Source organism: Cydia amplana, chromosome 21, assembly GCF_948474715.1.
Source record: "Cydia amplana chromosome 21, ilCydAmpl1.1, whole genome shotgun sequence".
In the NCBI taxonomy this organism is placed as follows: domain Eukaryota; kingdom Metazoa; phylum Arthropoda; class Insecta; order Lepidoptera; family Tortricidae; genus Cydia; species Cydia amplana.
Window position 1 is genome coordinate 7,623,694 of NC_086089.1, and position 16,640 is coordinate 7,640,333.

General features: G+C 36.5%; 1 protein-coding gene across 1 annotated transcript in view; it reads right to left on the reverse strand.

Moving 5' to 3' along the window:
- The window catches only part of LOC134657876 (PHAF1 protein CG7083), a 39,759-nt gene extending 23,414 nt beyond the window's left edge, over nucleotides 1-16,345 (reverse strand). The window contains exons 1-3 of the mRNA XM_063513456.1: nucleotides 16,076-16,345; nucleotides 6,116-6,198; nucleotides 4,052-4,179 (exon numbers count right to left, since the gene is read on the reverse strand). Of these exons, the coding sequence (XP_063369526.1) occupies nucleotides 4,052-4,179; nucleotides 6,116-6,198; nucleotides 16,076-16,139 (275 nt within the window). The 5' untranslated portion in view covers nucleotides 16,140-16,345. The remainder of the gene's footprint in view (nucleotides 1-4,051; nucleotides 4,180-6,115; nucleotides 6,199-16,075) is intronic.
- Between the last annotated feature and the right edge of the window lie 295 nt (nucleotides 16,346-16,640).

Consider the following 16,640-nt stretch of genomic DNA (forward strand, 5'->3'; position numbering starts at 1 on the left):
GCGCAGGCGATCAATATCGCTGCATACTTTTCTTGGTCTAAATCTATACAATGGTTAGTGTTTGCAAACAGACTCCAATGTGAAGGCAATGTGTATTAAACTTTATTGTGATATTATTACATTTTATATATAAAAAATATGTTTCTGATTTCAGGACCCAGCCTCTAGCCACTAGAAGTTACAATGTATGCAACAAGAGAGTGAAGATGAAATAGTCAATGCATCTCTGTACAGTCGCCATCAGATATATCGGAACGGCCAAGGTGTTCACAATATCTGAACACGCACTCTAACGCCCTGACAATAGAGGCGTGTTCAGATATTTGTGAGCGCCTTGGCCGCTCCGATATATCTGATGGCGACTGTACCACAAGTAAAATATTTTGAGTGGAAGATGGTTGAGATTGATTCCTGTTTCAACGGACAGACACATGCTATGAAGATTCTCTTAAAAATAATAAAATACAATTAATAAATTCAATGTTTAACATGATAGTGACTTTATTTTGTCTACCCACTAACAACCAATTTGTTCAATGCTGGCGGGCAATGGCGGTAAACTTAAATATTTGATGTGGTATGAAGCTAAATGTTTTGAACATAATGGCAAGCCACTAAAAAGTTTTAATCCTAGATTAGCCATTAAACTGTGGCTGCCAGTCTGATTTGTTAATTGTTATATAAGTACAGTCAGCGTCATATAGTAGGTAGCATCCAAAGTATTCAAATAGTTCGGTACACCATATTATTTGTATGGCGTACTGAACTATTTGAATACTTTGGATGCGACCTACTATACGACGCTGACTGTACTTAATTTAAATATATATAAATTGTATATTATTTCTACGGCCTCCTAGCTAGTCAGTAGTGACAGTGACCCTGCTCTGCTATGTGCTATGAAGTAGGAGGTCCTGGGTTCAAATCCTCATAGGACATTTATTTGTTTTTTAATTGTGTGTGTATATATTAATGGTCTATATCTATTCCCATCTGTCCACACCTCTTGTATGGCGGCGGGGACAAATGGGCCACCACCATGGGACACCATATTAATACACTTTTAGGAGGATCCGAACCTAGGACTTCCAGCTTTGATATGATCATAAAATATAAGATATGTATGTATTTACATTTACACATTGTATTATTGCTCTCATACATATAGGGATATTTTTTTAAATGTCGGATGTCTCTTCTCTTTTGAGCATGAATAGAAGCAGGGGATAACTGACAGAACGGGATAGTCTTATGTATCTTTCAGTAGGAGTAGCAGCGAAAGCGCTATTATTGTTTGTCCTTGTCACAGTCTCACATCTTGTTTTATTCCCCACCGTAAATTGACCACCGTGATTGGTCGAATTCATTTGTTGCCCACCATAACAAATAAATTCGACCAATCATAGCGGCGCAATGCGACGCTATGATTGGTCGAATTTACATGTTTTGTCCCTCACGGAGGCACGCGTACACCACTTCTATAGGATGCTACCTTCTATGCTTTTGAGCAAGTTTTTGTCACCTGCCCTGCTATTCAAACTACTCAAGAATTTACAATGTTTTGTTACCAAGTAGGTCGATTAGTGTAAGACTGTCCTAAAATATATGTATAGCTATATGAGGACAATTTTGTAATGCGTAAGGTTAAGTAAATTAATATACAAACAGCAACACTCCTAACTGTACATCGGTACAGTTAACACTTAACAGTGTGGCTGATGATACCATGTAGGTTTAATATATTTTAATTATTATCACGTTTCTAAGAACAATAGTACATTATTGTCGAGGTTCGGAAGTAGCTACTTGCAAGCTGAGGATTCGTTTTAAACGGACGACCTTGGGAGTCCGTTTAATTGAATCCGAAGCCAGCAAGTAGCCTTCCAGCCGAGTCATATATAGTGCTTTTCTCAAAAATGGTGCAAGAGATATTTTACAGAAGCAACGTTCTAATTTTCACAGAGAAAAGTAAAACCATTAAAAAGATTTGCTTGCCGCCTTTAAAAAAAATAGAAGTGTATTTTTCTGCTGAAAATACGCCAACGTATTTGAGACACCTAAATAGTCGCGGTACCAACATTATATTAATAATAAGTGCTGATCATCTGTTCGGCTGTTTAATGGACCTATGCCTTCATTTGATATGGCCATTTAAAGTTTTAAAAAGTTTGGAACTCGTTTAATAATGGAATTTGTATGCAACATTGCAGTCCCGAAATCGAGACAGCAATGTTTTTAACTTTTTAATTTTTAGAATGACCATAAACTACACACTTCGCGACCTATTTTTTAACCGGCAACGTCGACTTTGCCGTCCATTTTTGAGAAAAATTATATTATTTATTACTTAATAATGTTGATATGTTGTCTGTGATATGATCATAAAGTATGAGGATTTACTACAGTGACATCTATTGATAGTCTTTCTCAAACAATCGAGCTATTTAGTGTGTTACAACGGCAAGAAACTAACTGTCTAGTAATGCGATAGATGGCGCTTAGAATAGTTCATGCCATTATTTATTTATTTTTTTCTGCGTCGATTTACTATGTGTAAATGGATGTTTTAAAAGGTTTTTGTTGTAATATGCTAAATAAATTAGAACTATACATGTTAATTTAAAAATTGGCAAGATTTGAAATAACACAAATATATATTTAGGCCCAATGGTGCTCTGAGTGACATCTCTTGGATTTTTGTGGAACTAAGCGAGGCTTGTATGGGCCGATTACTCTATACTATACTTACTTTATGCCATAATTGATAAATTTAATCGCTCTCTGAAAATAGAACATTTTGGTTCGATTATGTTGAAAATAGCTATAATACAAAAATCCAAGGAATATGCAAGTTTTTATTCTGAGTTTTTTAAATTCTCTTGTTACATAATAAGTTATTTGTTGTTAAGCCAAGATATCTAGCTTAAACCTTCTGAACGCAAAGAACACCTAAAGGCGTCGTAGCTAGTCGTGCCCACAGCGCCATGAACAACTATAGGTGTTATGTATATGTGTGACGCTGTCAAAGTAACCTTCAGTGTAAGGTCTGAGTGGACGCTCGAGTCTGGCGTGCAGCGGGGCGGGGCGTGCGGCGTGCATGTTAAACAAATGCAAGCGTATAGGAGCGGCCTTAGTGCACGCTGCTCACATCACGCGTGAGCCCACAGCCACGCTGCACGCCCCGCCGAGCGAGCGTCCACTCAGGCCTTACACTCACACTTTCAAATAAGGTTTACATTAGCTCGCTTGCGCCCGGGACCTTGGCGTGTCAGTGATGTTTTTGTTTATGACACAAAGCGTTAAAAGGGTTAATATTTTACCTCTTCAACTTAACTCGAACAACATAAAAATAAGTCTATCTAATCACCTAACTAGCAACAGCCGACACACTAATGAGAGAAGTCATTCATTACACCTCTTGCAATCGATATTGTCATTACGTGATTATAGTTAATGTCATAAGGTCACTTAACCTGATAGTATCGGCCCATTTCTACATGTCTAGTATAGAATAGGTCACCTTCATTTGAAATTAGATTAATTAAACTAATTATGTAGGTACTTTATTTAAGAAATTAAGGTTGCGTGTGTATAATTTATTTACAGAATGCATGTTTGAGGTGAAACCGTAATTTTTGTCTACTGTCATTATTCTATACATATATCTTATACCTTTAAACGAGCAATTCTTGTGTATTTATTTATTTATAAATCGTGTCAGGTACCTAGTATACTGTGAAATTATATTAAAGGAAAAATTTAAAATTTCATCGCAAGACTCGTACTTGCTGAAGGTGGTGAATTTTTTCAATTTTCCTTTAACACGTTCAGTGCCGGAAACCCGACTGTCGGGTATTTTATGATTTCGTTCCCAGGCCGAATGACGCGATAGTCGGGATCGTGGTACTACAGCTTTATATGACGATTTTTTTGTGGCCTGGCGCGGATGTCTTGTTTGGCTGGGTGGCAATGAATGTGTTAATATAATAAATTGTAATATCGCTCGCATAAGTTTTCGCTTGATAAAAATGAGAATAGTGTTGGTACTCACCTATACCTAAGCTTAACTAGTTTCATGTTGTATATCTCTATGATCTTGAGCCGTTGGGCGACCGGGTCGAATATGAACCGAATGCCGTCCTGAGGCATATTTATCACTAGGTCTACGTTTAGGGGATTCTGAAACAAAAAAACGGTAAATTATAATATATTACAGTACATATGGTGCTACGAACTATAGTTCGTTTTTTTTTGCATTAGAAATAAGGTAAACAATCTTGATGTGTCTTTTAATTGAAAAACACATTTTAAAAATAAGTTACGGCAAATATGTAACAATTATGAATCTAATACGATCATTTATATTCTTCTGCTTTCATAAATAATAGCTTTTGATTTTTAAAAAGCGTTTTTCAATTAAAAGACATGTCAAGATCGCTTACCTTCTTGCAAGTTCTTTTTTCTACTCCAGCACTTAAATGTGTCAATTAAATGACTGACAGTGATATCTAAAGCAATGTCATTTGAATGCTTTGTCTATAGGCTCATAAGATGACTGCTAGCAGTCATCTTATGAGTATAATACAACTGCTTTATTTTTTTTAAAGATACAAGTTCCGATCATCTTGATTGAAAGAGGTATGTTTTCATTTACAATAATAACTCTTTTTTTTTTTAAATAATAACTCTTTTTTTTTAAATAATAACTCAATTTTTTTTAAATAATAACTCTTTTTTTTTAATAATAACTCCTTTTTTTTAATAATAACTCTTTTTTTAATAATAACTCTTTTTTTTTTTTTTTTTTTTTTTTTTGCTGCAGCTGTCATAGAAAAAGTAATGTATGCAACAGCTCATAATTGGTTCTTAAAATTCTCGGGTCTTTTTTTACAAAACTCGACTACGTCTCGTTTTGTAACTTCGACCCTTGAATTTTAAGAACCCTTATTATATCACTGTTGCATAAACTACTATCTAATGCTAAAAAAAATGAACAATAGTGCGGGAAATAGCACTTTCCGCGCGTATGTCGAAAATTTAAAGTGCCATATGTACTGTAAAACGTTGTACGATACACGTGCGAATAGGTAATTCGCAACTCGTGTCGATTGAAAACACCTTCGGTCGTGTTTTAATTTATCGCCACTCGTTTCGAATTTCCTCTTTTCCGCACTTGTATCGTAAATAACTATTAACTTTGTTGCACAAAATACATATTGACATACAGAGTGTAGCTCTGGACGGGCCTTACGGGCACTAAAAATGGTACTAGTTCAGCGGTGTGACTCACGAATTCGGGCTAATCGTGCAGTCTAACGCAACTAGAGCGACCAATCGCGCGCGTGATACGAACTCATCAACCAATCACGTTGTAGCGGTGTCACACCGCTGTACTGGCCCCATTCATGCACCATTCTTATTGATAGGCAAGGCCAGTCCTGAGATATAATTTGTTAGGCTGGTTTTAGTGTCACGCGGACCGTCCGTGCGGATCGCTCCGCACCGTCAAATTGTATGAGAAAGCTGTCCACGTGGACGGTCGTCCGCGCGGACCCGTCAGCTTTACTTTAAAACGCTCCCTGAACTTAATACATATTGGTCCGGTGCGGAGCGATCCGCACGGACGGTCCGCGTGACACTAAAACCAGCCTTAAGGTTTTTATGTAACCCGTGCGAAGCCGGGGCTGGTCGCGAGCTCTCTAAATATGATAGTAAGCGCCTAGGAAGTGATTATAATTTAGAATCTTAAGCGCAGCGAGTCTCAATAGGCAAGTGTAAATAAATTATACAACGGGACTTAATCGCGTATAATTTAATTTAATAATGTGTAAAAATCGTGAAAGTTTAAATCAGTGAAGTGTAAATAACTTTTGTCTCCCGAGCCCGTACCATGAGTCACACACACACAGTGTCAAAATTGACATATACGCTATCGAGAACATAGTTTACTTTCTATACATCTCGTTCGCACAAATATGCGAGTACGAGCGAGATGCATAGAAAGTAAATTACGTTCTCGATGGCGTTTATGTCAGTGTCAAACTGATAGTAGCCGTACCGGTCGTTTGACAGTCTGACAGTGTCACTGTAGGCATTATTTATGTATTGAACGTACCTGATCACTATATAGTACTTGTACTCCTCTTATTGTGCCCACTTGACTCTGTATAATGGCCACTGACTGAGAGAAATGCATTCCTGGAACATACAAACATTACATGTTAATATACCGCAAATATAAGTCTAAACACAGACAAGACATCCTCTAGCTAGACTGAGCATAGTAACGCTACCCCCTCTGCCACTATATACGGTAGTTTTACTCCGTCTTCGAGTCAAAGTGTCAGAATCCCGTGCCGTGATTGGTCCGTGTCTTTGAACGGACCCATCACGGCACGAGATTCGCTCTCCTCGTCCCCCGCACCCCCGTATTTTTGGCAGCATCGGTTTCATGAAATAATTGCTCTAAACTCCGTCTAGAGGATTCCTAGTCTATGAGTCTAAATTAAGGAACAGCGGCAGTCATCTATTTTTGACGATTTTTGAAATAATATCCCCCCCTAAAATCATCCAAAAATCATGCTTCGAATTACCCCGTTTCCTCCTACGTCAGTGGTTCCTAACCTGGGGGTAAAACTGGTATTTTACGGGGGTAATAAGCTAACCTAATATAACAATACAATGTAACGTACACGTTTTATTTTTGATTACCATTGGGAGGAGAGGTAAAATCAGGTTCCCTAGTTAGTCATAGGGGTGACCGGACTGAAAAGGTTAGGAACCACTGTCCTACGTCATGCTACCATCATCCGATGTCCAGACCCCCCCCCCCCCCCATTTAAAATTACGTAATTTATGAATAGCACCACATCCGAGAATATTATAAGAGCGACATCTAGTTACAACCAACCTTGGTACCATCTTGACTGACAACACTTTCGATTTTAAAAAAACCGGCCATGTGCGAGTCGGACTCGCGTTCCAAGGGTTCCGTACATTAAGTCCGACTCACGCTTGACTGCACATTTCTCTAATAGGTTTTCCTGTCATCTATAAGATAATTTTTTTCAAAAATGTAGACCCATTCGTTTCGGAGATAAATGGTCGGACAGACAGACAGACGCACGAGTGATCCTATAAGGATTCCGTTTTTCCTTTTGAGGTACGGAACCCTAAAAATTGCAATCAAGTCAGTTCATTCGTTCATTCTTATCTCATTTGAATAGTAACTAAGGCGTTCCATTGCCACCAGGGACTAGGGACCCACTCTTGCACATAGGGATTAGAAACTATCAGTTCCGGTACTAAATCATAATTCATAATATACACCGTGGGCAGGTAAAACCCGACAGATTTTAAAGGTGTATTCTTATTTCTTGACCGCATTTAGAGACTGAAATGTCACACAAAGTTTTGTGAAATCGGTCTTGTTTTAGAGATAACTAGCTGTTGCCCGCGACTTCGTACGCGTGGATTTGTATATTGGTGGTTATATATTCTACATTAGCTTAGAACATTATGCAGAAAATATTGCAGGAGGGCGGTTAATCATTTGTTAATTATTAATATTATACAACGCATGAGACTTGTCTTTCACAACATACGAAGTTTCTAGCCCCTAACTAAATAAAATTGTTGTCGACATAATCCCTCTTAAACCCCTTAGAAGATTTTCATGTCCTCTATTTACCTAACTACCTATTTACGAAGTTTGAAGTAAATAAAATTTGAACCCTATATAAACTTTCAACCCCTTTTAAACCATTTTAGGGGATGAATATAAAAAAACGCTGAAATTACTTTTCTTGTATTCTAATAATATGCCTCAGTACAAAGATTCAAGCCCGTTCTCACAAAAATGTTTGAACTCCATACAAACTTTCAACCCCTTTTTCACCACCTTGAGATATAAATTTTCAAAAACGCTGAAATAATTTTTTTTTCGTTTTAAAATAATACCTTTTTATGAAGTTTCAAGTTCCTAGCTTAAAATAAAATTTGTACCCTGTACAAACTTTCAACCCCTTTGTAAACCTGTTAGGGGATGAATTTTACAAAACGCTGAAATGACTTGTATTGTCTTCTAATAATATCCCCAAATACAAAGATTCAAGTCCCGCGCTCAAAAAAATTTTTGATATCCATACAAACTTTCAACCCCTTTCTCGTCACCTTAGGGGATGAATTTTCAAAAACGCTGAAATTAGTTTTCTTGTATTTAAATTTAATATCTATTTGCAAAGTTTCAAGTTCCTAGCTTAAAATAAAATTTGAACCACATACAAACTTTCAACCTCTTTTTAACCCTGTTAGGGGATGAATTTTACAAAAGGCTGAAATTACTTTTCTTGTCTTTTAATAATATCTCCAAATACAAAGATTCAAGTCCCGCGCTCGAAAAAATGTTTGATATCCATACAAACTTTCAACCCTTTTTTCACCACCTTAGGGGATGAATTTTCAAAAACGCTGAAATTAGTTTTCTTGTATTTAAATTTAATATCTATTTGCAAAGTTTCAAGTTCCTAGCTTAAAATGAAATTTGCACCCCAAGACGAACTTTCATCCCCTTTTTAACCCCCTTAGGGGTTGAATTTCCAAAAACGTCGCAATTACTTTATTTTGTAATCGGCTATTATGCCTTTCTAAGAAGTTTCAAAGCATTTGTAATGGATTCAATCTTTCAACCCCTTTTTAACCCTGTTAGGGGATGAATTTTCAAAAACGCTGAAATTACTTTTCTTGTCTTATAATAATATCCCCATATACAAAGTTTCAAGTCCCACACTCACAAAAATATTTGATCTCCATACAAACTTTCAACCCTTTTTTCACCACCTTAGGGGATGAATTTTCAAAAACGCTGAAATTAGTTTTCTTGTATTTAAATTTAATATCTATTTGCAAAGTTTCAAGTTCCTAGCTTAAAATAAAATTTGAACCACATACAAACTTTCAACCTCTTTTTAACCCTGTTAGGGGATGAATTTTACAAAAGGCTGAAATTACTTTTCTTTTCTTTTAATAATATCTCCAAATACAAAGATTCAAGTCCCGCGCTCGAAAAAATGTTTGATATCCATACAAACTTTCAACCCTTTTTTCACCACCTTAGGGGATGAATTTTCAAAAACGCTGAAATTAGTTTTCTTGTATTTAAATTTAATATCTATTTGCAAAGTTTCAAGTTCCTAGCTTAAAATGAAATTTGCACCCCAAGACGAACTTTCATCCCCTTTTTAACCCCCTTAGGGGTTGAATTTCCAAAAACGTCGCAATTACTTTATTTTGTAATCGGCTATTATGCCTTTCTAAGAAGTTTCAAAGCATTTGTAATGGATTCAATCTTTCAACCCCTTTTTAACCCTGTTAGGGGATGAATTTTCAAAAACGCTGAAATTACTTTTCTTCCCTTATAATTATATCCCCATATACAAAGTTTCAAGTCCCACACTCACAAAAATATTTGATCTCCATACAAACTTTCAACCCCTTTTTCACCACCTTGGGGGATGAATTTTCAAAAACGCTGAAATTAGTTTTCTTGTTTTTTAATATAATACATTTTTACAAAGTTTTAAATTCCTAGCTTAAAATAAAACTTGTACCCCATACAAACTTTCATCCCCTTTTTAACCCCCTTAGGGGTTGAATTTTTCAAAATCGCTTCTTATCTCTTGTACACTTTATAAATGCAACCTAGTGTGCAAATTTCAACTTTCTAGCTTTTGTAGTTTCGGCTCTGCGTTGATGAATCAGTCAGTCAGTCAGTCAGTCAGTCAGTCAGTCAGGACACTTGCATTTATATATATAGATGACAATTCTAGTGAAAATTTGTTCCTGTAATAACTTAGTGAAAAATGCCCTTTTGGCTGAGACACTAAAACTAAAGTGTCATTCTATGATTTCTATGGAACTTGCTAACTATGTAAACAAACCGCATTATGCATTATTGAAATTGTCTCTGAATGTCAATTTACACCAACTTTCTTATGAAAGCAGAAAAGTGGGTCTGGAAATCAACACCGAAAAAACTAAACTTATGACAAATGGACAAAGAATTGAAATGGCAATAAACAACAACATAATATAATATGTAAACGAATACACATATTTGGGACAAATAATTTCTCCAGAACACCAGAATGACAAGGAAACAGAAAACAGAGTGTTTATTGCATGGAAAAAATACTGGTCATGGAAAGAGGTTATGAAGAATCCGGAAATCCCACTAAAATGCAAAAGTAAACTGTTTAACTCTTGCATCCTCCCTAGCATGACATATGGTTGCCAAACGTGGGCCTTAACACAAAAAAATAGGAAATCCCTAGAAGTATGTCAACACAACATAGAGAGAAGTATTCTCAACATCAAAAGGAAAGACAAAATAAGACTAAGCACCATAAGAAAAAACACAAAATTAATGGATGTTTCCTATGTAACAGATAGCCTTAAATGGAAATGGACCGGACACATGCTCAGAGAGCCAGGACAAAAATGGTCAAAAATTGTTACAACATGGTACCCCAAAGACGGGAAAAGGAAAAGAGGCAGACCTTACCGCAGATGGGAAGACGACATTAGAGGTATCGCTGGACCAACCTGGACATGGACAAGAAGAGCGACTAACAGAGAGGAATGGAAGGTCTTAGGGGAGGCCTATGCCGGGAGGCAAGTCGACCGATGTCAACTATGAACTGATTTGATAAATGACAATCAAATTTAATTTAATCTAAATACAAATTTAAATAATGTACTAAATATGTTTGACATGTCTATTTTGACAAATATTCAATAAGCAATGTGACAAAACTACAAAATTGGTCGAAATAAAAGGCTATTTTATTTTATTTATATATTTTTATTTGTTTACATAGAGCAATTTCCATAGAATGACAGTTTATATTGACCAAAACTCATATAACATTTAATGCTCCTTATGACCTCAGGAATGCGTGGTTAAAATCTGTCTGAGTGTATAATGGATCTAAGATCGCAAATTCATTAATTACCTACCCAAATACAAATTAGGATTTAGTGAGTGTTCAAAACGCGACGAAAGTATTAAATGTTATATCATTTCCGGGTTTTAAAAATGTAGGTATTATAAGTTAAAGCGGTTAAAACCGCCCTCTACCGGTTGACTCTATACAATTCGGGAATGACCGATAACTCCAACCAATGTCAGTATCTAACAAAACAATATCTGATAAACACATGCCATTGTAGACTTTAACGTGTAGTGATAAGGTTCAGAATTAAATAGAGTTAGATTAGGCTCGGGGCAAACTTCTATCTACTCGTATGTAAATTTTCGATAAGATCTGTCCCTTTGTTGTTAACAACTAACAAAGCTTGTGTAAAAATAAAATTGATGTTACAATTTGCGAAAAAGATAGTCACTATGTTACACAAAATAAGAAAAATAAATGTATGGGCAATTTTATTACAAGTCATATAGGTAGTGTACCTACACTACACATTTTTTTAATTTGGCAATTTTTTATATTTTTATAATAGAATAGAATAATTTATTCGCATTTTTTATGTTATCTCTACTTAGAATAACGAGCTACTTCGATACTAATTGTAAAAAAAAATATCTCACGATTTTAATTTATATTCCGTTACCATTTTTCATAGCCTTTCTATGAAGGTTAGAATGGAAAGAACGAAAAATGTATAGAAATCTGGGACACTTTTTCCACCTATTAGGATAGGAAGAGCTCGTGACTCTGAGTAGAAATAGCAATAAAAAATTTAGTGTGACAGCGGAGGTAGGTCAACTCAAAAGTTCCTCTTGAGTAGACCTACATCCGGTGTTACTGTGACGTGGTAGTTCTGGTTCATCCTGTATAATGTCATGCGCGTGAGTCTGTGACTTATACGACTTTTTAGAACGGATATGTTCGCATAATCGCGTTGCAACAGGACAATGGGTGATAAATGGAACAATGAGAATAATTAGGCCGTAATCGTCAGGCATAGTAACCCATTGGTGTGACGTGCTTGTATATTTTATGGTATAATATAATATAAATGAGCAATGTAAATTATAATTATATTATAAAACACCTTGTATAAGAGTCAATCAACTATTTCTTGTTATTCTGTCTCATCAGCGAGGAGACAATAGTAGCATAGATTGTTAGAAGAACTGCTGTACCATGATCTACTAACATGCTCAGTAGTCAGTAGATGTCCCATTATGGAAAGGTCTTATAACTACCATAAAATGCAAGTTTGGTTCATTTAAATACGAAAAACCTAGAATTTTAAGAGTGACTCAGGAGACCGTAACCATAGGAGCGCGTACCAAAAAAAAAGTTGATTATCCCATAATATATTTACAGGGGTGTCAATAATGGACAACGGACAATCTTCCGACCAGGGATGTTGCGAATATCCGCATCCGCATCCGCAACCGCGGAACTTCCGCATTATTTTCAACATCCGCATCCGCATCCGCATAAAATCGATGCGGATTTAATGCGGATGCGGATGTGGAACAGGTCGGTACAGGAACGTCTTAGCATCGGCGTAAGTGCTAGACTGCTAGGTAATTTAGTCATAGTCAAAACCTATTAGAAATGAGCAGTCAAGCGTGAGTGGGACTTAATGTACGGAGCCCTTGGAACGCGAGTCCGACTCGCACTTGGCCGGTTTTTTGAAATAAAAATTACTAAAATGTAATATTTGTCGTTTTTTATGGTACTATCTTGACATCCGCATCCGCATCCGCATCCGCGGATGTGAGCCTTTAAAAATCCGTATCCGCATCCGCATCCGCGGATGTCAAAAAATCGGCATCCGCAACATCCCTGCTTCCGACTACTAGAATTTCGTGATTTTTGAGATACTCGATTTTTTTAATACTTTCTAAGTTTAATGACCATCTATTCCAAATTAAATATGTAATAATTCCTACATACTGATATTATAAATGCGAAGTAACTCTGTCTGTCTGTACGTCTTCACGCTTAAACTGCTAGACGATATTGATGTAATTTAGTATGGAGATACCCTTATTATGATTATAATTATGGAGGGAAGGACTATATGGTACTTTTTATCAATCATCATCGACATTCCACGCAGACGAAGCCGCGGGGAGACGCTAGTCAAACATAATTATAAATTTAATTACAGAAACTAATAAACCTACTGAAATAAATAAAAATGCACTAACCATAATGCGTAAACATATAAAAATCGTAAACATGTTTACAATAGGTGCGTATGTATAGTAATAAAAATAACAATAACATTAATCCACACGTTTTTTGCGTATTTATGGCCAAGGCCGAAAAATATTGCGAACTAAAGTCTATTTTTTTATTCCGTAGACTGAAATAGTTATTTGTTTTACAAGGGGGCAAAATCCGCAAAATTGTTGTTTGACCGCTCGTGCCAATATTGAAACCCGAGCAAGCGAAAGATTCCAAAATTGAACCAAGAGCGTAGCGAGTGGTTCGAAAAATTGAATCTAGAGCGTTGCGAGGGTTTCAAAGCACGAAGTTTAAACAAAACTTGCCCCCGAGTGAAACACTAAATTTTTCACCACACCAACCCGAAGAAAATATTAACTGTAAGATATCAAACAAAAACAAACCAAATCAAATCCAACTTAATGTTATTAAATATCTATTATTCAAAATCATCAATTAAAAGTCCATTCAACCAGCAAACATAAGAAAACAACTTAAAATTTGCATTTGATTACTTTGCCTCACATGTGAATAAAATGCAACTTTGCTATCGGTTTTTGAACAATCAAGAGAGCCTTTACCAGTTGGCAGTGGCGGATTTGCAGTCTTTGCCGCCCTAGGCACAGACCCTGTAGCCGCCCCTTCACCATCATATTGACTACATTTAGGTCAGGCAACGAAAAGGTGTAGAGGGAAATGCTTGGGACACATTTTTAACTTAGTAACTCTATTTGGACTCGTTAGGAGGTGAACATATCAAAAGTCCCCTTGAGCGGGGGTAGGAGGGTTTGGTTGAAGGTCCCATTTTTCGGGATTTTGCTTATTATATCTCAGTAACTATGCCACAGAATAATAATAGTATTATTATACAGAACGAGAAAAAAACAACTCTTATTACGCCTTCATTGGAGTAAAAGAGAGAGATCCCAGCTATTTGCGAATTTCGGTGTTCGCGGTAGCCCCTCAGGAATATAGAGTTGGAAGGTGGGAACACTTTATACTGACACTCCCTCACTTTGTTCTGTTCAAGTGCAAAGTAAGCTTACACCAATACACGGACTAAAAACAAAGATTAACTTCGAAAAGGTTACATTGACCCTAGGTCAGTTGTCATTGGACAAAGAACATGGTTATTTAATAACAGCACCACTTTTAACCATTCGTAGACCTTATCTCTCTGCATTAAGGTTTAAAATAAGTCAGTACAATGATAACTTTAAGCTAACCAATATACATGGATCTATCTCTCGTTACATATATTTAGTTAGGGTAGAGGGGTCAAGATACATTATGTTTTGAAGAACGTTTTATGAATTCAGTGAACAGATGTTTTATCATGTTCTTTGTTTTGAATTTACCTACCTAAAGGTCAATAGCATATAATAAAAAATAGTAAGGGGCACAAATTTTATATTAAAGGAAAAAATGGAAAAAGTTACGCTTCCGGCAGGACTTGAACCCGTATCCTCCACAATCCGTGTGTTGCTCTTAACCAATTGAGCTATTTTAGATTTGCGATGTCCTGGTAGGCTTCCATAGCTCAATTGGTTAAGAGCAACACACGGATTGTGAAGGATGCGGGTTCAAGTCCTCCCGGAAGCGTAACTTTTTTCCATTTTTTCCTTTAATATAAAATTTGGAATATCGTATGCAGACGTATCTGCATGTTAAAAAAAATTGAGTAAGGGACACAGCTGTGGGGGTAAGGAGTGCAGTGGAGGTTTATGATATTACCAATAATTATAAATGCAACCTTATCGATATCAAATTAGAGATGTTTATACTTTATACATTTGTATAAATATCCCATACATGTTGAGAAAGGCAGGAAAAATGGAGAAAAATTGTAACAGATTGGTATCCAAGAGGTTGCACGCGGGGCAGAGGAAACCTCGAACAAGATGCGAGGATGAATTCAAACTCACAGCGCGCCCGAACTGGAGAAGAGTGGCCCACGATAAATCCCAATGGAAAGAGCTGGAGGAGGCCTTTGCCAAGCGGCACACTGAGTTAAGAGACATACTTCTACCTGAGTTTATTAAACAAGTAAAAAAAAATTTAGGTTGGCGGTCCAGATCCGGTCCGCGATCCACCATCCACCATTTGGTGAATGCTGGCCTAGGGTAACCGAGGTTGGCCCAACATGGCCAGCATGCACAGAAATTTTAAAAAATCTACTTGAGGTATACTTGGTCAACCAGATCTTGACAGTAGAAAAAGGCGGCAAATTTGAAAAATGTAGGCGCGAAGGGATATTGTCCCATAGAAAATTTGAATTTCGCGCCTTTTTTTACTGACAAGATTTGGTTGACCAGCTATAGCATTTAAGTTCATGTTTTTTTTTATACACTTAGGTATTTTTTTTTAATAATTACCAAATGTTTCTAATGCATGTCGAAGTAAACAAAATAGTTTGTGTACCTAATACAATAGTTTGCGTAATAAAACATCATCAAATTGGCGTTTATTTTATTTTTGACGGGATGAATCATGCATTGATCATAATATAAACGAAAATTTATAATAAGCGTCTTAGAAAATTAGAGTAGAACGTAATGGGTCGTCAAGGAAAAAGATCGAGGCCTAATTTACAACGTTAAATATATTTTGATGACGAAATACACCCATTTCACGGTCAAGACTAGCCATAAAAAAAATAAACAGCCAGTGCAGATGAGACAAAGGCATTGACACTACGAGTAAAAAAATCAATGTTTTGTCGATGGCCAGCGCAAAATGCATTCGAAATTCGAACACGCCGTCGACTACGATATTGTGGCGTCCAAAACACCATTGCGTAAGCCATCCCGCGTAAATACAACGCAAATTTTTGACGTAACAAATAAATAGAATAACAAAAGACTCACCTAAAACGAACTCCCAGGCGTCGCAGCCCAAGGACCGCTCCGGGATGATCTCCAGATCCAACATTGTGCACTAAACACTTCACACGCACTATTTTAATACACTTTTCACCTTAAAAAACGTTTTAAACGCCAAATAACGCTATTACGCTGCCTTTCTTTGTTTGCCAACTTTAGTTTTCAACCATTTTGTATTTGTCAGAGAACTGTCATTACAAACAGCTGATTGTATTTTGCCAGGGTCGGATTGTGTATTTTTTCTGCACTGAACGTGTTGCCACTATGGACTAACGATGCGATATGACATGATGGTGACGGCTGCTACGCTAAATGATAAAAAATCCGATTTTTCACGCTATTGGTATAGTTAAAGATAAGTGTATATGTGACTAAAGCGTAGGTATATGCGTAGTTTAATCCCTTTGTTTTGTAAAGGTGATGTATAATAGTTGTGCTTGTAACGTATTTCGTGTTTCATATTACTTACTCAGCGAGTTAATTATATTTTAATTCAGTGGTTCCTAACCTTTTCAGTCCGGTTACCCCTATGACTAACTAGGGAACCTGA